The sequence below is a fragment of the Rhyacophila brunnea genome, unplaced genomic scaffold (genome assembly GCF_057557595.1).
Source record: "Rhyacophila brunnea isolate RB1 unplaced genomic scaffold, BYU_Rbru_1.0 scaffold_6, whole genome shotgun sequence".
Classification (NCBI taxonomy): Eukaryota; Metazoa; Arthropoda; class Insecta; order Trichoptera; family Rhyacophilidae; genus Rhyacophila; species Rhyacophila brunnea.
Genome location: NW_028233276.1, coordinates 146,073 through 173,209, shown reverse-complemented (window position 1 = coordinate 173,209; position 27,137 = coordinate 146,073). Strand labels below are relative to the sequence as shown.

General features: G+C 33.4%; 1 protein-coding gene across 1 annotated transcript; it reads right to left on the bottom strand.

The window, feature by feature from the left end:
* Positions 1 to 1,299: 1,299 nt before the first annotated feature.
* Positions 1,300 to 26,804, bottom strand: LOC147065061 (putative fatty acyl-CoA reductase CG5065). The gene is made up of 14 exons (XM_085957020.1): positions 26,505 to 26,804; positions 19,225 to 19,339; positions 14,642 to 14,772; positions 14,416 to 14,503; positions 14,253 to 14,325; positions 13,652 to 13,742; positions 11,236 to 11,381; positions 10,689 to 10,798; positions 10,110 to 10,193; positions 9,660 to 9,768; positions 9,289 to 9,466; positions 6,696 to 6,766; positions 4,860 to 5,117; positions 1,300 to 1,867 (listed from the first exon to the last, which is right to left on the bottom strand). Exons 2-14 carry the CDS (start codon positions 19,307 to 19,309, stop codon positions 1,756 to 1,758), a joined length of 1,536 nt encoding a protein of 511 aa, XP_085813146.1. The 5' UTR covers positions 19,310 to 19,339; positions 26,505 to 26,804; the 3' UTR covers positions 1,300 to 1,755.
* Positions 26,805 to 27,137: the final 333 nt, after the last annotated feature.

The following is a 27,137-nucleotide window of genomic DNA, read 5'->3' as shown; positions in this document are numbered from 1 at the left end:
TCATTCAATATGTTTGAAAGTGAAATTAATCTCCAAGAACTAAATGGGATCGAAATGGGTCATATTCTCCATTCCACTAACGCATGTGTTAACATTGTAAATCATATATGTGATGAAATGAGAAAAAATGTTGTCAAAGAAATTGTTCAATCGAAAAATATAATTTCTTTGATAATTGATGAGTCTACCACCATAAGCCAAAAAACCACCCTCATTGTGTATGTTCGATGCTGTGTCGAAAGTGTTGGAATGAATTCACCAATTAATTTGTTTTTGGATTTGATTGAACTTAAAGACGTAACGGCAAAAGGAATATTTGAATCATTACTCCAATCTCTTGATTTATATGGGATGACAGAAGAATATTTAAAAAAATATTTAGTTTCGGTTGCATGCGACGGCGCTGCTGTGATGTTAGGTTCTAAAAATGATGATGATGATAAAAGAGATGGAAATTAGAAACATTTCGATCAGGCTACAACTAGATGAACGAGAAATGATTCGTGGATTTCGCGAATACATTCTCGAAAAGACATATTCTGAAAAACTCTTGCGTTTGGTATATGCTCTGAATTCTATTCCCATTTCTTCAAGTGAATGTGAACGGGGGTTTTCGCAAATGAATCTTATTATTACCCCAACAAGAGCTTCGTTAAACACTAAAACAGTTTCGGCACTCTTGTTCATCAAACTCGTGGGACCACCCTTGACACTTTTCGATCCTTCAAAATATGTTGATAGGTGGTTACTTAAAGGTAGACATTCGGCCTTAGACTCTAACACTAAGAAAAGGAATCGAGATGATGTATCAGACGAGAATTGGAAAAAACTTTGGAAATCACTCTAAACTTTTATTCAAGTTCATAAATAAATACATTACATATGTATTTACAATTATATTTTAAAGTTAGTCTTATTTAGTCTTATTTGTACAATATATTTCAAATATAATGTATGTATTTTATTGTTTCTGTAGCTTTGTTTTGACTAAAATAAAAAATTATCGTAAAAATCAACCTTTTTTTGTTCGCTTCGTGGCATAGCTCCTTTAAATTTCATTTAAGTGACATTTGAATATAATTTTATTTAGTAAAAAGCTTGACATGAAGTGAGTTCCGGCACCTTTTTTTTTTAAAAAAAAGCCCTGTGTATAATTAATCGTTTATTATAAAAAGACAAATCATATTAGTATAGTAAACAAAATTAAATAGGAAGATACTACATTTTATAACAAGACCGTGACTATTTATAATTGAGACAAACTTTGGGCACTGGGCATCTGAATCTTGTTTTTATTTTCTATTGAGCATGCCACATAAGTCTGCTGGAAATTCCACACCCTAACCACACCACGTTCTGTAGGCCCTCCGCCTTAGGTCTTACAATACCTTTTAGGTAACACTGGATGATGTGATGTGTATAGTGATTATTTGTTATTCAAGCAAAGTGGCCAGCCCAGCTGTATTTTGAGATCGTCACAAACTGTATTATATCCAAAACTTTTATTATAAGTAGACTTTGCCCTTACAATAATATAAAGGTCGATGCTTTTAAGATACTCGGCACAATGGAGCTTAGTTTAAAACTCTCTCAAAGGAAAATAAGTCCCTTTTTGTCCCTATTATAATATTTTGAAGGTTTTATGAGCACCAGTTGTCAATTCACAACCATTTTTTTGTTAGTTGACATTTTTCTTGATAGCATATAAGATATTTGTAAACACCTAATATTATTTAACAATTTTTTTATTAAGTACTATATAAAACCAATTTTCTTCAAGCACATTGAAGTATAGTCGCAGTTAATAATCCACCAGAAGATGAAACCCCAGAACAGCATCTGAAGTACTCTGTCTAGAATAAACATTCTGAAATTAAAAAAAAAGACTTCATAAGTAAAGTTAGGTACTATTTCTTGTAGTGCACAGCAATTATGCAGGGCGAATGTGATTTTTGTTACGGTTGCTATTCTCAACTAAAACTAACATTGAGCTTATTGAATTGCTTTCTCTCGCACGGCGCCGATTCGAGAATGTCTTGTTTTCTGTCAAAATTATCAAACCTCACACAAATGTGGTGTGTAAAAATTATTTATTACGAAGTTGGAATTTCTTTCACATTCAAATAACAGTCAACAATAATTATTATCAATTTCTTCAGGTGTCTAGGATTGAATCAGTACAAGTGCACGGGTGAGTTCAGGTTTAATGAATTTGTAATTTTTAATAAACCATTTCTCTTATTCAACGAATAATTCACAAGATTTTGAGAATGTAACATTCCATATATTGAACATACATAACTTGAAAACACCTCAAAAGGTACCCACTAGAAAAAATCATATTTGAAAAAATATACGATGCTCGACAGGATTTGAAGCCGTATAACCACTGGTATCGCGCCAACTGTGCATTAACCAATTATGCTACGAGCCTACTATCTAATTACAGGTCATACATGAAATGTTTATCAAATTGCGTTATTATTGACAATTGGTTTTTGTGTTTTAAATCAAGGAATATTAATTACCTTAATTACTAACTAACACCCGGTTAACGCCAAATATTTTAGTTATGTTTAGTTATTATAGTATACTTGTTAATTCTGCATAACTGTTTTCAACATTCTGTAAATGCGGCCTTGTTCTATAAGTCATATCATAAATTGACTTTTATATGTTCCCAAATTTTTTCAGTTCACAGTCCTTTTTTCAAAGATAACTTTTTAAAATACAATATTTATGTTAAGTACTGTGTATCTAACGTATGGATTTCAAAAACTACTTAAAAATAAAACGATTTGAAAATGATATTACAATACAATTCAAATTAAATTCCACATAAAAATACTAAGGTTGGTCACTATTATTAATAATGGAATCAGTAAAATTAAAAAACAATAACCAATGAGTCTGGTGTCTACCAATTGGTTAATTTTTGGCTCTATCTGATTGCTTGCTGTTTAAAGCCGGTTTCAGACGGGACACCGGTGTCGCGCTTGTATATAATAAGGAGGCCTTTGTATTCGAATAAAAGGGTCTTTGTATTATGTTTATGAACGCCCCGAGCTAATGAGTCAAAGCGTGTATGGTACACTTTTCCGTCGGCCGCTACATTCTCAAGCCGCCGATACACATTGTCACCTCCGAAAGGGGGGGGGGTAGGTAGGATGAGAGCGCTAGACCCCCCGTGATGATGATGTAATATCAGTCACGGTGATATCGTCTGCTGGCTTCTTTCGGGGACATGCTTATGTTGATTGACAACGCGGAATTATAGGCGAAAACAGGGCGTTTATTTGTCGGAATACATTTACAGTCAAGTAGTACAGCGTAGAAAATATTTAAAAAAAAAATAATTAAATTTAAAATGGCGGTGACGTCGGCGAGCGCGACGCCACGGCCGACGTCACGCTCCTCGAATGTTCAAAAACCGACTGACCCTATTAGGGGCTGGTAGGGCAGAGTAGGTAGTAATAATACACAACAAACAATTCACAATTATTCTATCTCTGAAAAATGACAAAAACAGCCTCTGGCATATGTACCTGGCTTGTAAGTAGGTACCTCAGGTCTCATATTTCAGACCTTTTCTAGGTACATGCTTTGGAAAGGGGCTGTGAATTTCTTGGAATTATTATTACCTTCTGCATTTCTTTGCTTGTTAGCTACATATTTTGAAATATTTGAACTAGGTATACAAATACATTTTTTTTTCAAAATAATCTCAAATCAGATATTCTAGGTATTAGGTACATTGTATGGCTGGGAACTTTGCTTCCAATATTGGTCAAAATTGGATGAAATGTAGGTAATAATATTAAAAATGATAGGTTTTAATAATTACTATTTTTGGCATCTAAAATATTGTGCTGACAATTGTTTTAAGTTATATAGGTAACTACAAAATCGTTTGCTATTGATTGGCTTTAAAATTACAGCTTGCTTCTAAGTATTTTTTAAATTGACTAAGTATAGAATTTATAATGACGCTAGGTTTTACTTGGCTTGCTTATAGAATTAATGTAGGTATAAAAAAATGCAGGATTTTATTTATATTAAGGGCTAGACTGATTCTATTAAATTTTGTAGAACTTGCAAAAGGGTGACTATAAATTTCCATACATCTAAGCTTACGGGCTAGAAATTTGCCTCGCAGTCGATCTGTTCATGTTTGCATGAATCAGCCCAATGATGATTCAGGCCGCATGGCCTTGGATCCTCTGAGGATGCCATGGTTTAGGCGGTATCAACATGTTTTTATGACCGCAGCCAGTTTTATGTTCTAATTTATATCGCGAAATTATGCATTGATGCTCTGGGCGTTCATACAAAGGCCTCCTTATTATATACGAGCGCTGAAACGGGGATAAGTAAACACTGATGACATTTGCAATAGAGATGGGCAAAATATTATAAATTAAAAAATAAGGTTTTTCGATACTTTTGTTTTAATAATTCAAATATGTATTTACCTAGTCCTAATACAATCACTCTGCGTTTTATTTCGCCAATGTGCATATGACCCTAGAGACTATAGAGAAGTATCATAAATCAAGTACGTACAACTTTACTCAAATGTCCGCCTTTTTCCTTACGGCTTACGTGATATAATATGTATTGATGCTCCGGGCGTTCATAAATATAATACAAAGGACCCTTTATTCGAATACAAAGGCCTCCTTATTATATACGAGCGCGACACCGGTGTCTCGTCTGAAACGGGTGTAATGCTTTCTACTGCTCCCGAGGCTAACAATGCCTTTCAGATCCCTTTAGTCCCCACAGGATGCTAATAGCACTTATTTTACAGTAAACAATCACCGCATATTTTCAAAGCTTGAACACTGTGAATTTCTTACCTTCTGAAATGGGCCTTTGCCCTCGGAATAGTCTCATCCGGTTCATTGAGCAGATATCTCCGACTTCCAATGAGACAGTTCTTGAAGAATGCAAAAATGTCCTCCAGCTCAAAGTCGTAGCTGAAGTCTTTTTTGTCTTCGGATTTAAGCTGAGAGCGAAGTCCCACAAGACGATCGTTGCAAAACACCCATTGGTTTGTTATGTAATAATGCAAGGCGAGGTTGGCAATGTAGATGCGACGTTGCAGCTTTACCAACCTAGAAATAGTAAAAATAATCAAGAATTCACCGTTAAGATAATCTCGGACATCAAAACTATATCAAACACTGAAGAATAACAATAATGGTAACACATCTGATTTAGTCACATATTTCCCTAGAACCACCTTCACACAGGGATATAATAAGTATGTATCTGATACAAGTATGTTGAATACTGAGTTTACAAAGGTGTCTTCACACAATAATACCTACAGATTATAATTATGCGATAAGTATCTGCATGCCGTGTACAGGTGGTGGGGTTTTCAGGTCTGTAGCCATGGCCCCCACATCCTGAAGAGGGCCCCCAGGCTCGGATCTTTTTTGGGCCTCCCTACCAATTGCGAAGGTTAAAGGTAGTGTGACGATCTACAGTTGCGTATTCCAAATGGTGTTCGAGGTAAAATTAAAAGGGTATTTTTTAAGCGATTTTTTGTATTTTTGATAATTTGACATACAATAATCAAAAATTGCATCCCCCTACCACATATTTTTAAATGTTAGTATGCGAAGTGAACTAACATTTTTTTACTATTTGTGCATTTTTGTGATGTGTATTTATCTCACTTGGTTGGTTGATCCGCGACGCCGGGGCTCCCCTTAAGCCCAAGCCCCCAGGCTAGAGCCCTGTCAGCCCCCCCTCGGGGGGGCCATGTCTGTACCCCTCCCCCATAAGAATGAAAAAAATACAAATTATGGCGAATGCAATATTTCTTCTGAAGATCATGACACCCGGATGATTTGGATGTCGAACTGCCTCCTCAACAAATTAACCCCTCGACGACGTGTACGGTTTGTGTCGGTGGAACTTACGAATTAGTGCAACTATCTGAGGCACGCAATGTTTTCTCTAATATTCTGATGTGGCATGTTTAAAAGACAAGACAACGAAGACAACATTAACGGACACTAATGATCATAATAATTATAATCGTTGAGTCACGCGGTCTTGATAACTACTCGTGGATGTGACCGGTCACAATAACTCATAGGTGAGTACCAGTATTTATAACTGCAGGCCAGGTGTTCATCGCTAGACTAGGTAAAGGTGTGGAGTGTCTGGGAATGAGCAATGTACCTGAAAAGTGCAGGGGTCCACGATTATAATGTAAAAATAAGACACATGTTTCGAACTTGCACACCATTAAATTCTTCTTTTCACAGGTAAATAATACATACTTAACATTATTTTTCAATACTGGATAGTCCCATATAAATTGACAAAAAGAAAATTGGAAATTTTTGTTAATTCTAAATCAAATTTTCAGTGTCCCTTGGATTTCGAATTAACGAGGTGAAGGGATGATGATATTTATTCAAATGCAGGCCATACATTACAAGAGACATTGTCGCAATCAAATAAATTATAATAGACACTATTGATCTAGGTTATGATTGAGGAAATGCTGACGATCGCTTCTGCTACTTTGTTTTGTTTTGATAACAAAACATAAATATTGAAGTGTGTCACACTTGTAATATGCTGTGGGGTATGATTACTACTTACAGAGGTTATATCTACTGTATAAATGTATATTAAAAAATATGAGGTTCCTATAACATAAATTAACTTACATTGTCTTGCGTCCACTGAATTTGAGGCCCATATCCACTAATACAGCTGGAAGGAGATGGAATAATATTACCTGTTAAGAAAAATTAAAGAATTTATAGTTAAGAATATCTATTTGCAGGTGTTTCCCTATCTCCCTCCTTATATGTATAAGATAATATTAAATATAGTGAACACCCGATTCTACGGTGTTCAAGGGACCCTAAAAAATAAAAGATAAATGCCGGAAACAATAAAAGCGGTAACTCCAAGGCCTGAACAAAAACGATGCATGAGTGCGAGTGAGAAAGTATTCAGCACCCTTACAATCTCTGCGACACGCGCTAGAGTAAGATAAAAGGTCTACATATCTGTCGGCTTGTTTCCAAAAGTATCGCTATCAAATCGGGGCGAAACGCTTCACATAGCGTCGATAACTTGCGAGCTCGAGTTGCTAAAATTGATATTTTTTGTGTTAAACATAAAGTCAATGGTAAATATTTTTAGTTAATTAAGTAGAAAAGATGGTTCTGTGTGTTGTCTTAAAATGTGGTAGCCGTACTGATAAGCAAGAAGATGGTATTACCTTTCATAGGTAAGTTGATACATGTTCGTGATAATTTATTTGTATTTTATTATATATTTTAATATCAGTGACCTAGTGTTTCTTTAAAATAACTTAAATTGTGAATATCTTTACCTAATGGTTGCATTTTGACCGCTTAAAAATACTATATTACGTAAAAAAATAGAAAATTATATTTTAATTCTGAGCGTCTAGTGCGAGCACTTTGGGCGAGCACTAGGGAAATGGTCTATGGTCTCGAACATTTGTAGACGAATGTGTTCGCTCGCCCACAAACCAAACGCAAGGCACCCGGCTTCATTTAGCAATACAACGGGTGGCGTCTAGATGTATCTATAGTCTAAGGGTAACTCCTTTTTCTCCTAGATTTTTTGCGACATCTTGAATTTTTTTCAGCTAGAGTTCTAGTTTTTTAAGGCATTTTAGTTGTGACTTGTGATATGAGATGCGAGGCAAGCCTGAGCGCCGACCGTCATGTGCAAGCAAAGCGACACAACTGAAAGGTCTGTATGTATCATAAACAATTCTACAAAAGCGAAATGAAAAATATTCAACAAAAACGGTCAATCGGGATAATATTTGTGACGGGACCATAATATTTAGACAATAGATCGAGGAAAACGATAAATCGGGGAATGCTTAATACGAGATTATTTAACATTGTTCTTATGGGTGTTTGGCGGGACTTTTAAAAATGAACGATCTGTGCGAGAAAATGATTTATGCGAAAACGGTAGATCGGGGTTCCACTGTAGATATTATATACTAGTAAAAATTATATAAATTATATCATGCTTGATGTTGATGTATGCCTTGATAATAATAATATATTATTTTCACAGCAAAAATGGTTAATAAATTATCATAATTAAATGATTTCATAATTTAAAGTGAATATTAGCGTTAAATGGTAATGAATCTTCATCACTGGTATTTTTAAGGTAAACGCTAAAATAAAGAGTCTTTGATAAATAGCTGTTAGCTAGGCTTGCCATAATTTATCATGAAACTCTAAACCGGGACAGGAATGGGATATATGGCAAAGAAACAAATTTAACCACCAAAAATTGTTTTATTATTAAAATTATGTACCTACCCACAAAAGAAGAATGCAGGCTGCTGCAGCAGAAATTTAAATTATTTATTGTATTGAATGAACTTTTTTCGCACCCTTCCCCGTTGTCTCATCACATATACGTTACTACGGTTAATCATGACAATTTAATATTCAATACACGTGGAACAGCCGGGACAAAATGCCAAACCGGCTGGGACGCCAGGACCAATGTGTGACACCAGGACGATCCCGGTCAAACCGGGACGTATGGTAAGCCTACTATTAGCTCTTCATTAAACATGCTCTTAACAAAATGGTAAGTATATTATACATGCTCTGGATCACATATGTAAATTTACCAAACGAGGGATTGAAACCCGCATCTCGTCTACAGAAAGAAGCAAACATTCTGTCACCACAGTGGGTGTGATCCAAATTAAGTAAGTATAATATATTTAATACTGGCTGCCCAGTACTGCAGTGGAAATGTGGTGTGGTTTTGAACTTACTATATTTGACTATAGCCACATATAATTTAATTAGGAACTCATTTTACTGTGCCTAATGAAAATAACAGCAGCACTAAGTTTTGAAAATCTGTCATCGAATTAGTATTTAACCCTTAAATGGGACCTCTTTGATTTACATAATTATTTTTCTAATCGATCACACAATAAATTAACAGTGACACCTGTGAATAAACACTAGAACTATTTTGACCGCATAATAATTATTTGTCAACTGCAGAGAAATACAAGTTTTAAAATAAAATTTCATTAGTACAAAAGAGTATAAAGAATAATACAGTTTGTTGTTGAAAGGCAACACCATGCAATTCAGGCTTATAAATTGGAATACATGGTATCACAAAAAATGTTACATAAGCCTCAATCTGATGATTTTGTACCTCTGAGAGTTAAGAGAAAACTGTAATTAATATTTTTTAGTGTTATTTTTTATAATAGATACTTACCTTGATAAAATGCAATGCCCTGTAACGAGTAACTCCGCCGCCCGGAATCCACAGAATATCATTTAGCGGCAGTTCGCTGACCATAGTCTGACCCATGTCTATGATTTCCTGAAGAGTGACGTCTTTTAATGTGCTTGAACTGCAGTTGTACACAGGCATCGGGTTACATTTGCTGCCCCTGCAAACATTATACCAATACAGAAGGTGCTTTGTTTCCACAATTATGTTGAAGATTCGTTTACCAGGATTCTAAAAATATGCTACCAGGAATTAGAGTTATAATTATATCGTTCGTAATCATCTGACAAGACGTGTCAGTGAAATGAACTGAGTGACTTTGACAGGCAACAGTTTGTAATTTAATATATTACTTTTGAACTCCGTGTCTCCATGTTGCGACGATCATCGCTTTGATTGCTATGTCCACCGGCATGTAGTCTGCCTTGATATCCGGTTCTGAATATATCGATCTCATGATTCCTGCAACACAATTATTATAAGTAATTTAATGTTTACATTTGGACATATAATTTTTGGCGTTCATCACTCAGAGTGATTCTTTGGCCATTGTGCTTTTATAGGAAAATAAAATTCAGCAATCATAGTCAATTTTATCCTGAGAGACTGCGAAGCCCAGTGCAACTGATATTTTTGAAGGGGGGGGCTTCAAAATTACATAGTCGTCTTGTAAGAATTCCATACACTGTAAAATAATTAACATCATTGTTGGCATTATTGATAACCTTTTATTGAATTACCTGATCTGTCTCTTTCATTATTTGAATGGGATTAAAAATTAAAACAATAATTGTAGGGCATACCTTTCCCACTGGCAATTAGCAATCCAACCGGTCCATTGAAGTTTTCTATCCAGCCAGGCATTGGTTCGCTTAGTGACGATACAACTGAAACATAACAAGAGTCATAGAGTGTTAATTTATTTGAACTAAAATCATTGTCATTATATTACATAATGACTGAAGCCGCACATCAAGATTATGGGTTTAAACTATAAGAGCAGTTAGATGTGTCATTAATAAGGATTACTATAAATGAGAAATCATAGCCAATTTTTATTTTCAATATCAAAATGCATTTAATTTTGATCATATCAATTTCAAAGATTGAATGGTTTAGAATATACTTTTTGTTTTTGTATTTTAGTTCACATTATCCTTCCAAGTGGATAAAACTGCTACTAATCATAATTAAACAAAGTGAATTTAATAACTACCTCAAGGCCCACTATTAGTCGGCTCTAAATCTTTATTTATTGTGGACACATTACCACGCTGCATTTCAAAATAACCAATAACTAGCACTACCATTGTAATTCGCAATTCAGTGCCACAACATAAAGAATATTTATTTTATTTATTATCGTTAGTGCATTTAATTACCAATAGATGGTCTGAAGATGACAACCGGCATGTCTCCCCTCAAATCTTCTACAACATGCTCCGCCAAACTCTTGCTAAACGTGTATGTGTTTGGAAGACCAGCAATATACCTGAAAGCATATAAATTACAAAAATAATTATGTAGGTACATTGCACAATATTACATCACCATGTTTGATCCTAAGAGAACCATATTGTTTGCCTCTACAGAATAGAGGTTGAATTGACAGATTTTTATTTTTACGAGAATAATATCCATTAGGATCATACTCTGGATTCAAACACACATTGAATAAAATGAGAATTTGTCAGACCCAAGATTGAAACCAATACGTTTCACCCGTGATGGTGTAGTAGTAGAGTACCCGTTTCTGGAGCTGTGCATGCAGATTTGAATAATGTGTCTCGCGAAATTCACATTTTATTTTTCCAACCTGTGTTTTAGCTCGAGAAAGTTGAGTGAACATTGTAAAAAAAAACCTGTTAAGGTAAGTGTGGATCCGCATATATTCCGCTTAAGAGTGAAAAAGATAACTAACGTACTTACTTAGGTGTAAGAATTTTCAGCATGTGTTCATCCATGGTCTCTGCCATTTGTATGGTGCTTTTCCAGTCAGCGTGAGGAGGATAGAGAATTTCAAGAACGGGATTCTTATCCGTGTTACAATATGTTGTAGACACATGCAGCAGTACCTGTTAAATACATTTTAAAGACATTATTAACTGAGAAAGTGTCATCAATGTGTTAATGCAGGGGTAGTCAACCTGGTCCCTACCGTCCACTAGTGGGCGTTCCAGCTTTCATGGTGGGCGGTAAGGGTTGAAGATATTTTGAAATTGAAGGAAGGATGGAAAATCCTTTTACCGCAAATATTGGAGAGGCTGATAAAACTTGCCAAGAAATACTGTTAGAAATTAGATATGATGAAGAAAGTAAACATAAACTCGATAGCGGTGGATATGAAAACCTATGGCAAAGTGCCTGAATATTTCCGAAAGAAAATACCTTCGTTTGTTACTCACAAAAATTGAGCCGGATATCCAGTATTTAGCGCAGCATCAGCCTCAGGGATCCCATTAATAATTTAATTAAATGTAATTTCATCAAAATTCATGCTTCTATGTATGCAAAGTATAAATAAAAACATGGATTTAACTACAGTAAGTTGTTTTATAAAGATCAAAATCACCATTACTGTGGAACCGGTGGGCGGTTAGAAATTTTACTACTAACAGAGATACAAAAGTGGGCGGTAGGTATAACAAGGTTGATGACTACTACTGTGTTAATGGAAAGTATAATAAAAACATCTTAAATAATATAAATAACAACACCCACGTTGGCCGCGCGGCATAAGCGTTGGACTATCACGCCGTGGGTCTCAGGTTCGAATCCTGGGTCTGGCAAGTACACATATTGTTTTTCAATTTGTGTGTGAGTCAGGGTATGGACCTAATAGGTTGAGCAAGTGGCTGACATCCATTTCTCGTAAAAAAACAAAATCTGTTAATACAAAACCTCTACTCTGTGGAGGCCCATATGATCCTATTAGGATCGGACATGGTCGGAACAAATAATACAGTGGAACCCCCATTTAACATTCCCGGAATTCAAATTTTGCTGTTTCTTTCATATAGTTTCTGCAGTCCGTTTTAATACAGCTCATTTTAGTATGATTCACGGTATTACATTTTTATTTCCTGTAATTTATCTGAAATATTGGAAATTAAATTAAAATTAAGTGTTAAAATTAAAATGAACTCTATGAACTCACTGAAATCAATTCCATAGTCATGCTATGTGTTTCTATTTATAGACATGTCTGCAGTATTTAAGACCAAGGCTACCTGTTCAAATAATGTCTCTGTAAAAAAAACATTGTCGCTTCAAGATTTAAGCAACATTCTTGAAAAGGTAAAAGAACACATTGACATAAAATGCTCAAAATCAATTTGTATGATTATTTCATAAAAACTAAATTTCCATTAGAAAATGTTAAATTGGTGTTTTACTGTATGTCAAACAAGTAGGTATCACAAGCATGCCTCTCGGTAGCTTGATCACTAGATGTGTTACACACAGTGACGTCCCTAGCCAAAATGCCACCCCATTTTTTATACAGTATCTTTTATCACCCTTCCATGACTCCAATATCTAAGAAATGTGTTGTATGGATACATTACTAACAAAATATATACCACTAAATCTAATTTAAATACCATCTCTACTTCAATAGACAATATTGCGAGTCCACGGTTTTCAAATACATTTAAATATACACCTGACAACTTTCAAAACTCGCGAGTGACTGGCAAACATATATGGATAAATTAATTAGGTGCGTATGCTCCTAACGATAATTCAAATATAATTCTCAGATCTGCATGTGTTATTGCTGGTCATCAAGGATGTGACGTCCAAGGACAACGGAAGTAAGCTAGACATCGCTAATCCGACAAAGAAACACTCCGGTTAAATATTGTACGTTAATTAATACATATTGTTTCCAACCAGTGAGCTGATTTTTTTATTGGAGAGATATTTCCGCGATTACTAAGTTTAGGTACCTATTTCTATATATATCTAATGATTCTTCTCGATTTGCCGCCCTTCGAGTAACTGCCGCCCCCAAGCAACGCTCAATCTGCCTACCTCCACGGGACGTCAATGGTTACACAATGGTCAAGTCAGAATAATACTATATTCACTGTTCTGTATAAGTCGATCGTCATCCATACACACATTATATTCTTATTAATCTACAACAGAGAAAACACCCATTGTAGATTATAATATAACTAATTAATTGTATTAATAACTTTTTATTTGGTGAGGGCCAAGGTGCTGCTTGTATGTCTATCTGGGATATACCCTCAGATCACAATTATTATTGTCTCTTGATGTAAGTATATAAATCTTTACAGCATATAGATTATTGTAATAAATGGCATTTTAAACTTACAGCTAAGTTTTTAATTTCTTTAGCTAGAGTCATGACTTCCCTGGAGCCTCTGGTATTCATAATGACTGCATCTTTAAGAGTATCATCAAATCTGAAATGGTTCAGACATCAACTTAGAAAATAATTAAAATATTGATTTAATTTTTTTTTTATTCAATACTGACTATACAAAAGATTTAAAAATGTTGGATTCGTATTATTGAAAATACATGAATTGACAGTTAACAAAATAAAAGAAATTGAAAATACAAAATTAATGCGTCTGAAACATACCAATAAGAAAAAATGTGTGAGTGAGATTCCAACTCACATCTTTCGCTGCCCGGATGAACGCTCTTATCCTTTGACCAATTGATCCGCCCCTGACTAATGCTAATTAATTTTTCTAATAATTGCACTATTAGAGGTGTTTCAAACTTCGCCAAAGAAGCCCAGAATATTTTTATAATGACATGATATTTTGAATAACTTTAAATTCGTTTTTAGTTTACAAACAGAACATTTATTATTCAATTTCTCTATTATAACATAACATTATATTTATGAGCATTTTTTAGGTTGTTGTACAAATTATGACATACATAGAGAAATAATTTCTAACCTCACACTAGCCGCAGAGTGGAATATGATCGTAACTTTGTCGATGAGAAGCTTTCTGTCCTCCGGGGAAAGTCCTAAAATAATTAAATTATTTTGTTTAATGAAATTCTCAAAACAATTCTCAATCAACGTAATAAATGTAAGTATGAAGAAGATTTTATTACCCAATCCGATTTGTGTGACATCTCCGTTAATAAACGTAACTTTATCTAAAAAGAAACCAGGACTTCGCTCCCTTAATCTGCCAAATAGCTGAAATGAAAATATAAGACAGATTTCATATTATTTGTCTCCTTTACTTGTCAAATGTGGACATTTTAAACAACTGGGTTGATCCAGTTTTGAGTGGAATCAAAAGTGAAATTATGTTTTCGTATGTATTTTACTCACTGCTGATTTTTCAAGGTCCACAATTCTGGTGTGTCCCTCTTTTCCCTTTTTTGGCCGCAGAAGTAAGTAGATTTTTTTCAGATCTGGACAAGACCAAAGCAACTTCTCAATTAATACTTTTCCCATAAAACCTGAAAATGTAAAAAAATAGCACAATAAGTAACATAACTATATCATCCACCGTAGATGTTATTATATCTTGCTTTCTTTGACAATCATCACAATGGGTTCATTTTGCAATTAGATATTGCAATAATCGTTTATTTTTAAATTAGAATAAATACCAATAGATGGTGTTAACCACCTTTTTCGTTCATAAAATTTACTAGTCCAGCACGAAAATATTAAATACAAAAATACTTCAATGTAAACATGTCAGGCTTTTATACCTATAGCCTCTGGTTTTAACATTGTGTGCGTGTTTCTTATACCCGTTTACATATGCATGGATGTACTGTGCACAGTAAGAAAATGTATGGGGAATTAATATGTATTATCCTACAGTTGGCAAGATTGCGTGCATAAATCAAACAAGATTGGAAGATTCCAAATTGTGATGATTTATTGCGCCCAAGTAAGATTATTTTCGATCTGCAACTGCGCAGTAGAGCGATAGAGAGCGAGATAGCGATAGAGAACATGCCGGTAAAAAAACAAACTACTCATTTTGAGCTCCGATTTTCAATACGACCTGTCAGATAGTAGTATAAAATGACAACCTCGCACTTTTACGTATAAACAGTTATTGTCATGACAGTTTAAAATAAGCAAAATTGCCGACAGTAATTCCATGCATGTGTACAGGCGCTATTACAATAATATGTGTGTAATTGTTTGTATGTGTTGTATACATGACATGTACCAAATTAGTTGAAGCCTTTATAAGGTTGTGTTATAGATCGTTACGTATTGGTGGAACTTCTATGTTCCTGTCTGGTTGATTAAATCAACAATCAATTTATAATAAATACTTACAGACAGGTTGTTCGCAAATTATATTTTTTTTATAGAATATGAAATGATGAAGTTATTATTTAAATGTTAATAGACAATTAATAATTGTTTTTATTAAGAAGATAGGCTTTAAAAAATCGCTTGAATGGAGTCTTTGCCACTGATATAATTAAATAAAGATTTTTTATTTGACATGCCGTACCTAATTTAGAATATTTATTTATGAAATATTAATATTCAATTTCATTAATTTAAATTTAATTGTTATTGACAAAGTATTATTGGACGGATAATTCAATGTACCTATTGGTAGATTATTTGTGTCGCCTTTTGAATATGTTTTGACAAATGCCTGTTTCATTATTCACTTGAAAATGACCCTCTGAGGAGGACGAAACCGGTCCAGATTTATTTATTAAGAGTGGAATAAGCAATAATTTTTTTTTGCGTGTTATTAAATTAAATCAATAATACAATGCATAAAAGAAATCAACATACCTTTATTTTGTAGGTGGAGGAGTAAGCAGTGTGTACTATGTATTGTGAATATTGTAAAAATTGTTAAAAAAAATAAGTGCTTAAATAAATAAATGCAATTAAACCACGTTAATTTAATTTATATAAAATAAAAATAATAAATCATTGGAACGCGTGTATTTATTTGGGAAATTAAAATTCTATTGTTGTTTTTTTTAATCAGTGCGTCGGGCGCCATTATATGCGTCTACGCATATAATATTATAATAATGAAGACTTCAAAGACATAGGTTTATAAATTATTAATGATTCTAGTTAAGTATGTATATACCTATTACAAAAAAAACCCCAAATGTGTGGTTGATTTACGTTTGACATATTATTTGACCCTACTTTAGAATTCAAAATGTTGTTTTCCAATCTAATAACAGTGATAACAAATGAAGAAGCTTTATTACGCACCACTCTTGATTATAATTCAAATTCTCTATTACCAAAATCTATTGTTTAGGTAGGTATGCACATGATTCAATAGACAATTGATTATTTTAAAGGTCAATGTCTATGTCTACGCCATATAATAGTTTTTACCTAATTATAATAAAAGCGTAACAGCTATCTACATTATGACTTAAAACCTCCTAACTATACCCTAAGAGTTCATTGACCTATTATGATAAATGCATTAACTGTGTTAAAAATTGCTCAAGAAAATGTATTGTTACTGGGTATGACTAAAGCAATGTGGCATAGAAGGTTCATTCTTAGCTCTATGTTTTGATACAAGAATATAGCATCATTCTTAGGCCTGAACAAAAATTAACCATTAAGTGCTGATGAGAAAGCATTCGGCATGCTTATATCTCCGCAAGATACGTTAGAGTAAGATAGAATTTCTAAGGCTGAATTGTGTTTTCACTCATTTTTTTTTAATTACTGGACTATTTTTTAGCACCCACATTGGTAGGCCCACCTACCTATCGTTAAGGATAAAGACAGTGTGACACTTTACAGTAGCGTTTTCCAAACGGTGTACGCGGTAAAATTAATGTGTATATTTAGTGGTTTATTGTATATTTTAATACATCCATTTGAATTATGGAGATGTCGAGTATTGATACACAATTAAAAATTGTATCGTACAACCACATAATTTTAAATAATAATACTAATGAAAGAAAACAGCGCCGTGGGCGACTTTTTTACTATTAAAGCAAATTTGTGATGTGTCTCATTTATCTGTTCGACTCGCCACGCCGGGCCCCTCCTGAGCCCGAGCCCCCAGGCTAGAGCCCTATCAGCCCTCCCTTGTGGGGGCCATGACCTATAATGTGTAGAACAGTCGCCGGCTTAAACCCACAGCTGGTCAAAAATACAAGTTTATTTTCAATGTGTATTTGATACAGTGAAAGGACCCAATCAGTTAAGCAAATGTTTAACAGGTCCTCGTAAAAAAATCTATATTATAATACAACTTTCACTCCGCCGAGCCCCATATACTCTGATTAGAATCGAACATAGTAATTTACTTTTTTAAATTCTATCTTAGGGTGGTATTTTTTTAGAACACAGACAGCTGCACTGCTTGTGGCGGTCCTATATATTATCATAAATTATGACAGAAATGCAGCACGGCATACTTATTCTATTAGATGTCACTATTGACACTTTACTGTGACCTATTCATTTGACCTTACAGATGATATTTTATTATTAAATTTACGCATTGTTTGATAAATGCATTAAAACTATACAGGTAACTATTACAATAAGTACCGTAGATAATAATGATTTATTGCTATATTACTACATTATTGCCTACTATTTTTAATGGTAAGCAATAAAATGTTGTCAGAATCAATAAATTGTAATAGCCACGTAAGATTGAATGGATACAAGTGACCAGTAAGTAGCTGAGTTGAGTAAATTTTCTCAGCTATTAAATAAATATTATGGAATACTTTTTTCCTTGTAAAAAGATGGATCATGTGAGAAAAAATATTTCATGTCAAGCTAAAAAAAATACTAGGACTCTCGCGTCCGAAGCGAAAAGTAATATACCTAGGTAATAATTGCGATTAAAATCAATAACAATTATTAAAACAGATGGCAGTATTAGGTATTTGGTATCTAAGCTTTTTGTTTATGAGATGACATGATATTAAATATATACCATTTGTTAATCTTTTTGCTACCTACTTTTTTAAGTTAAGTTTCACTTTCCAACACACACTCATTAATTTTTTCGTTCGTTTGTTGTTTCAGTGCCTACTATTTCTTAAGTATAATATTTTAGGCCCTTGTAGACGTAGACACCGTGGCTATTTATTGTGGCTAGGCTGTAGGCTCGCACATCAAAATTCGTCTAGTCTACTACGTGTCGAATACGTCGATGTGACGTCATCGTTATTCACAAACCACACGTTGCCAAATAGAGCTCCGCAGATTGGTCGAATGTGACTTTTTAGTTTGAAAAAAATATCTAGTTAAGTGCAGCTATCAACAAATCGCATGCGTCTCGGGCTCCAAGTCGAAGACACCAGAATGCATATGCACACCTACGAATTGGTCATTCCTATACCGCTTATGGTTACGAGCTACTTTCGCTAAGTAGATTTGCGTGGTCTTCATATGCAACATCGAAATGACGTCCCTAGAAGGTTTGATTTATGGCTGTGCAGCAGATGAGGTGAGCTTAGTTGTGAGAGCCAGCTTAGTGAATGGTTTTTTCCACACCGCCATAAAATAATAACGGTCAATGGGATGGTTGAGCACTTTATTTATCAGCCTGTTCTTCAACTATTGTAATCAAAGTAGACTCACCCAAGCGAAGTGTCATCCCTTACTATTTTTAGTCTCAAATTTGATGTAAATTTGTTATTTTTTTCACTAAATTTTATTATTTCACGATACTCAAACAGATTTACACTCATAAACACAATATAAGGTCCGCAGGCGAAAAGAATGATGACTCCACAGGATTTACTTTCAATGGTTATTCGGATTCCTTTCTTAATTTGTCGCCCCCAAGCAATGTATGACATGCCTACCCACGCAGAACATCACTGCAGCTACCCATATTTCTACTGATCTTGAGTCCATTTACCACACAAAAAAATACAAAGAATTAATGCATCCTAAGCAGCTGTTACCTGTTCCTCCTGTGATGAAGATAGATTTTCCTTTGAAGAACTCTGGAATTGTAGGAATGGACGCATCATCATGGAGTGACTCCATCTTGAAGGAGGTTAAAGGTTGTCCACTTCCCTGGAGACAGTAACAGAAAATTCATATTAGATGTGTCTTTACAGTGACATATCGGGATAAAATAATACAGGTGCCTAACCTACCCACCTACCAATGTTGTTTTGTTTGCACATTTTAAAGTTAAGGTGAAGGCTCAACCTACCAGGAGCATCCAATGGCAATATATTATTCACATAGTATTTTAATTTATCAATACGTATCTAAAAACAAAGTAATAATCAAAAAAATAATGATAATAAAATGTGTGTGTCTTAAAGGGAGTCATCATCCGATATGGTAAGAATTTGTTATTTCATGATTTTTTTTGTTTCTCGAGACTACAAAACATATCTTTATTTATTTTCTTACTCTTTTCGAGACCATATTTTTTTTTTTTGCTTTTCTTACGAAAAACTTATTTAGGTACTTGCGAATTTTAAAACTTCTTTTTTTTTAAAAGAGCTTTTCTTTCAAATATTTTTTAACTTTTTAATCCAGTTCTCACTGATGATTTATCAAGAAATGAGAATTCTGATAATTTCGTAAAAAATATTTCTCGAGATTCGAAACTCACCTTTTCTGGTTATTTCTAGAATTTTCTCGATCACACTTATGTTATTATTATGTTTCACATTAAAATGCAGTTTAATTATTAACCATCACGCTATAAAAAATATTTTTGAATAATTCATATTTTATAGGTACTCAATTAATATTAAAAAAACGTCGGTTTATCTATACCCACTGTAGAAATGCGTAAAACTTGAAATCCTTTTTATGTATATCAATTCGAGCATTAATATTGTGCTGGTTTTGAAACAAAACTATTTTCTTAATTTTATTTTAATTAAGTAGAATAACCTTGTTTGACAACAAATATAATGGAGTTGTACCACGTAAACGCCAATTCAATTAATATTGTGACCATATTTCAACCGTTTTCTTGTGTCGGTCAAAAGTTGACCATGGCCGACTGCAAGTGCTTTGTTTTTAGCTTCAATAATAATAATAATATTATAATAAACCCAAGGTGTCAAATATCACGTGTCAGTAGTTTACGTTTACCTCATAAATAATAAAATATATTTCACATGATAATAATGAATCTGCCGGCATTGCAAAGTAGAAAAAATTCTCGCCTGCAAATCAAATTTTAACCAATTGAGTTAGTATCTATTTACTTGGTAGAATAATTATATTTCATAAACAGATGCTGTAATAATATAGTAAATTCTACAAAATGGATATATTTTTTGTTTACCATCTGTGGCGGGTTGAGGGACTCAGAAGCCCGAGAAATTGACTGTCTTTGAGGCCTCCACGATAAAAAAAAAACCATAAATTACAACTACCAACTGCTTAAAAAAAATAACAATGTAGGTATCTCTTTCATAGAATCACATGACATCATCTAACAAAATATAATTATTATTATTGAAGATGGCAGTAATGAGTGATAATACAATTATTATTACATTGAAACGGTACTTATAAAATTGATCAGTGATCAATTTTATAAGTACCGTTTCAATGTAATAATTGTATGACTGGTATGGACTGTTCCGAGACTCCTTTTAAATCTTTTGATGAATCGATTGTGTCAAAGAAATTCGTCGCTGGTTGACATACCTTTACCAAAATTGGCTTTACCGCTAATCAGCGTTCGAAATGGACAATTTGACGAACCGGAGCGCTCGATAATTTTCCGAAAATATTAACATATTTATGTAATAATTTTATGAAAGTAGATATTATATAAAAATTGTGTATGCATTCGATTTTTTGTTATATACCTGCCAAGATTATACGGTTTAACGGGCCAGTTTTGTGTCGTGTGCGAGATTTGGGCATAATTGGCAAGGTAATTGACAATAAAATAAAACAATAATTGAGGTTTACGTGTCACGTCATAAATATTATTTTTTAATATGATTCCCATATGTTTCGTGTAAACTTTAAAAACTATATTTAAATATGTAAATGATTATATTACTTTTAAATAATTCACGAATTATAATGCAACTTTTATTTTTCCACGAGACGGAGCGATAATCTCGAGGATTTCACGAACAGGAGCTGCGCTCCGGTGCGTTCCAGTCCATTTCGAGCGCTGCCGCTAATGTAGTAATAAATGGGTAAGTACTTAGTTTTGACAATGGTGTCACAGAGATATAGCTATCGACTAAATAAATTAAACTGTATAACTTTACTATAACTCATTGTATTTTTTTTTTATTAAAGTTATAATATTTTGTAGGTAATTAAAAAAATCCCATCATAATATTATTATTATGAGGAATGTGTACCTAATAATTATGGATATTTCCAGGGAATGCCGTTTTGTTCTTTGGATATTTCAAATACCGACTTACAGTACCGATGCGAACATTGTTGACAAGATACTAAAATGATGCATACGTTATACCTAATAGTCACAATTTTTATCACTTGCAAAATAGACAAATATGCAATTTTCGCTTTCACTTTGTATTTACTGAACAATTTACAAATATATAGAAGCAATAGGTAGGTAATAGAATAATAACAAATATGTGTTCACAATATACCTACCTATGTATACATATATATTATTAATACACTAATACTATACAGATACAGTATACCATGGCGGGTTTAGGGACATGGAACGACGCACTGACTGATTTTGGGGATTTGTATAACATTTGGTCTTATTTCATTAATTATTATTTGGTTACTATATCGCAGGGATGTTGTTATGCTTTGGTTAATATGTTGTACTTACCTAATTAATAATTTATGATAAATACTAGTGTTATATATTTTTTATGATTGCAGTATAATTTTTCAATTTTATGACTGGTTTGAACTGTTTCGAGGCACCCTTTAAAATCTTTTTACGAATGGATTCTTCATTTGCTTTAAAGAAATCGGTCCTGTTCTATATTATTATACTTTATAGTTTATATACATACTTAATATAATCATTATACTGTGTATATTGTGTTAAACAACGTCCATCTAAACTCACCCTCACGTAAGTTCTTTCTATGTGTAATTTTCTCTATGGATAATTGGAGTATATATGGAGTATACGGATAATATGTAGTCGGCAACTTAACTGGTAAAGCACTCGGCCAGACTACAATAGATTTGTTTTCGAGTCTCGCGAGGTCCAAGATTTTGTATGTTTCTGAGGCTGTTTCCCCATACGCTGCATATTGGTAATGTATTATCGATTGAATTTAAATTCAATTCATAACTGAATAGGACAGGTTGTTAGCCACTGGGGCTTGAGTCACTTTCAGTGTAAACATGACGTGATGACATGGGTAGGTGATAAGTTTAGTGATAGATAACAGAATTTACTTTACCTCACCTATTTAACAGTTTTTATCAAATCAAAAATAGGTAGGTACATAATCTATGTCTGTTGATTGGCTTGGATGAAGAATAAATCACCATTTCTGCTTTGATATGAGGCACGTTTTACCACAATAGTTAACCGTTTTTACCTATTGCACTCTGATAATTTTCAAAATAAGTGTTAGGTACCTATTCCAAATAGAATCTGGCATACAACTTAAAGTAGCATAATATTGGTATTTATAAAAGAATAATTTAATTTCCGATCCAACGAGTGAATAAGAAATGTCAATATTCCTAATTCACTGTACTTTCAAAGAAATCCTTATTTTTATAATGAAAATATAAAAAATAAAAAAAACTTTCCTACCAGATTATACTGGGTCATAATATGACATATATTATATTATATTATTAGATTCTTTCGGGCCAGACTGTCTGGCCCGCAGAGGGGAAAGAGTTAAGTTCAATGGGCTGCTTGGACCAGATGCGTGTCATATAATGAATGATATTATAGTAATATGATTGATAAAAACGAACATTTACATCAAGCAGGATTCGAACCCATGACAGTTTCGATTTCAATTTTTTTTTAACATATTGTGGACATTACAAATTATAAGTTTAAGACATTCACAACATGACACGAAACCTTATTATAAAGAAGAAAAGTAATAAAAGCGATAAAAATGAAAATATAAAAAGGGAACATAATATAAACATACAAAAGCAGTGAAAATACAATTATACATACAGAGGTTCAAAGAAGTACACCGAGTTTGTTAAGGAGACCCTATTTTAAGAATTTATAAAATAGCGTCCATCTACTCACCCTCACGCAAGTGGAATATATCAACACCCGAAGCAATTTGGTTGAACATAGTTATCGCTCTCCCAATTGGCATTACCAGTAGCAGGTTGGTTCTGCACCTTGGGAGAATAAACAACTGATGCTCTATATTTCTAAGATAGTTATCAGGGACACACAGGTCAACACCCCATCAATAATTAGGAGCCTAAGTGGGCGCTAATACCTGATATCAGTGACGATTTTTCATGAAGCAGCCGGAGCTTCATCAGATAATACCATAGTCTGAAACAGTTGTGTACTTTTCGGAATTTGAGAGTGAAACATCGAATCCCAGAAATTTAACTATCGGTATAATTTTAACGTGATTTTTTGTAGCAATTGGGGACTTCAAGTCAGTGATTGAGTTCCTCGGACCTCGAGGTACGTAAAACCACCACTTCCTTATTTAAAGCTTCTTCGTATTACCTACAGAATTTGATAATATCAATTCAAGTATTAGTTAGAATTTAATATTATTATTATGACCTACAAAATGCATGACTACTTTACAAACTAAAAAGCACCATTGAAATTTACATAGATACATACAAATACTGGCCAGATTTGTTAATGATCTCAAATGCTGAGTATCTTATAAGCCTTTCCTCATTTTGTTTCAACTCCAATCTTTGAATGTACAGCCTTTATTTAGATCATTAGAAGAGACATTTTCGCGAAATTGAGATAATTATCTTTGAAAAAATGTGACACAAAACTAACGTCTTGCCTCTGAGCTTGTTGTTCATGCAAGTACACCCTGAAAATTGCAGTAATTTATGTATGCATCTGTTTAATTTTTAAATGAATCAAAAATAGTTTACAAATTATTACAATATGTATTGATATAAGAAAAACAAAATATACAGAATATCATAATATCAATTGTTGTTTAACTCAAATACTAGTTAATTTAATTCTCTTATACAAAAATAATAAATACATAAGTAGGTACTAAACCTTTTATTATTTTTCACAAATTTCACTTATTCCCGTAAGAAACAAAAAGTAACACTGCTTTAAATTCCACCTGTTTTATTCCATAATAACAATGGTTAATATTCCGGAATATATTACAATAAAATACTAGAATTACATAAATCACTGGCACCGGTTTTCCTTGTCTGTTTGTTCCGTGAATTAAATTTCTTATTTAGCATAAATATTCATAATGCTGTGTTTCAAGAAATATGAAACAAGCGACTACACCAATCGGAGGACTCGCGACAACTGAAGTTTTTTTTTTTTAATTTCCAATTTTCATGCTACTACATAGCACTGTAACATGTACTTTTAAACTCCTTCAAAAGTAGTTTTCTTTTCGTATTTATATTTTTTCTTCCTGCATGATAGATAATTATTTCTTTCTTGAAAGCCAGCAGCAAATAAAGTTATCCTATCACATTCAATATTATGCTAGTTTTCACAGATCACCCTTATTAATTAATAGTTAATAATGATTGATGCCACTGGTTGTAAAGAGAACTATCTGCAAAACGGTCATTTCGAGTTTTATACTCGCATAAACCGCCTTTCGAACAAGGTCTAATTATTACAAATAATGTAAATGGTGAAATATAATATAATAACGTTTGGCACAATATAAATATTAGAAAACTATCAATAATAATTCTTAATATATTAAGTATAGTTATTATTAACATAATTATTATTATCTGCTGGATTGCAACTTGCAACCGACATTGCATCTTACTTCCGATTCCGATTTTAATCTAAATATTACGTAGATAGTAAAAAATACGATATTCGCTACTGATATGATAATTATATTACTATGATATTAATTAAAATAAATATTATATAATAATGTAATATACATAGTACCTATACTACAGTGAAACCCCGATTCTACGATTTTCAAGGGACCCAGAAAAAAAATGATAAATGCGGGATATACCTATATAAAAAAAAATCGTTTTCCTCTTGGATTTTTTCGACGTCTTGAATTATTTTCAGTTTCTTAGCTAGAGTTCTAGCTATCTTCATGGGGGGCATTTTAGTTGCGACTTATAAAACTTCGTGATACGAGATGCGAGGCAAGCCTGACTCAGCGTCGACGGACCTGTGCAAACAAAGCGACGCGACTGAAAGGTCTGTAATGTAATAGTCTGTAATCATAAACAATTCTACTAAAGCGGAATGAAAAATATTCAACAAAAACGGTCAATCGGGATAATATTTGTGACGGGACCATAATATTTCGACGATAGATCGAGGAAAACGATAAATCGGGGAACGGTTAATGCGGGATTATTATTTTAACATTGTTCTTAAGGGTGTTTGGCGGGACTTTCAAAAATTAACGATCCGTGCGGTACGATTTATGCGAGAACGGTAGGGTAGGTCGGGGTTCCACTGTATAACATACCATTGGGTATGTTCGATACACAAGGCGGATATCGCTGGTTATCGACGATTGATTGCTATAATAAGTTAACCGTCTCTAAACTGACAAAAAGCGCTATGTTTTAACAACCCCTCTCTTGGCTGTGTTAATTTTTAGAGCAAGATAGACAGTTTTGACAGTTTAGACGGCTAACTTATTGTAACAATTATAATACCTAAATAATAAATATGATAAACTACCGTCGATAGTCGCCTTGTGTATAAAATACACCCACAGGAGGCCCAATGACTGTAGTGTAGTGAAACATAAATTAAATAAATACACAGACTTTGAGAAAACTATATAAGTATATTATGATCTTTATCGAACACGGAGGATAAGAGTCAATTGTATCATGCGGAATTACATACAGTGTACACAGTACAAACTATGAAAACGAGTTGAGTTTAATAGATGTTATTATAGACATGAAATGAATGTATGCAGGAAAATACTTGCAAATAAATTTAATAACGAATTTCAAAAAAGTGGAGATAACTGACTTTTCAACCTATACCCTCAATTGAAATTAAATTAACGACTTTCACTTCACTCGTCTACAAATAAAGTATAGAGACATAATATACCTTATCACAATAATTATTGATATCGATTTAATTTCACAAATTTTAGTATGTGGTAGGTACTATCACTCCCCTCCATATTGATATGTGTGTGTGAATTTTTCTCAACTGTCACTTTTATTTTTAGTTTTCTTTTTTATCGTCTGTATTTGGGATGAAGGTGGATAATTGACACACTGGAATGGTTTCGGAAACGACGAGGTTTATTTGGTGTTAATATATACTATATGGTTACATTTTTTATCATTTAATTCTACGGAGCGCAAAATGTACGCGTTCGCGATTTTGCTGCTTGTCGCGATCTCAGCGCCAAAAAAAAAAACCGTTGGACTCGCGAGCTGTGCACAATGCGACGTTGCCATACGTGTTTTTCTTTTGGACAATGTTGCCGGTCAGATATTATTTATTAGTGGTATTATACATTATTTAATTATTTTCGCAATCAGCCGTTATTATTTGTTGGCTTTGATACCGATTCGGGCGTCTCCAGGTACATAAAGACACACCCAAATGGGGACCATACGGGGGCGTCACAGTACTTACATAATTCAGTATCAAAGCGTATGTTTGGTAAACTCAAAATTTACAATATCCTAATATAAATTATGAAAACGGAACCAGAAAAAACAAACTGAA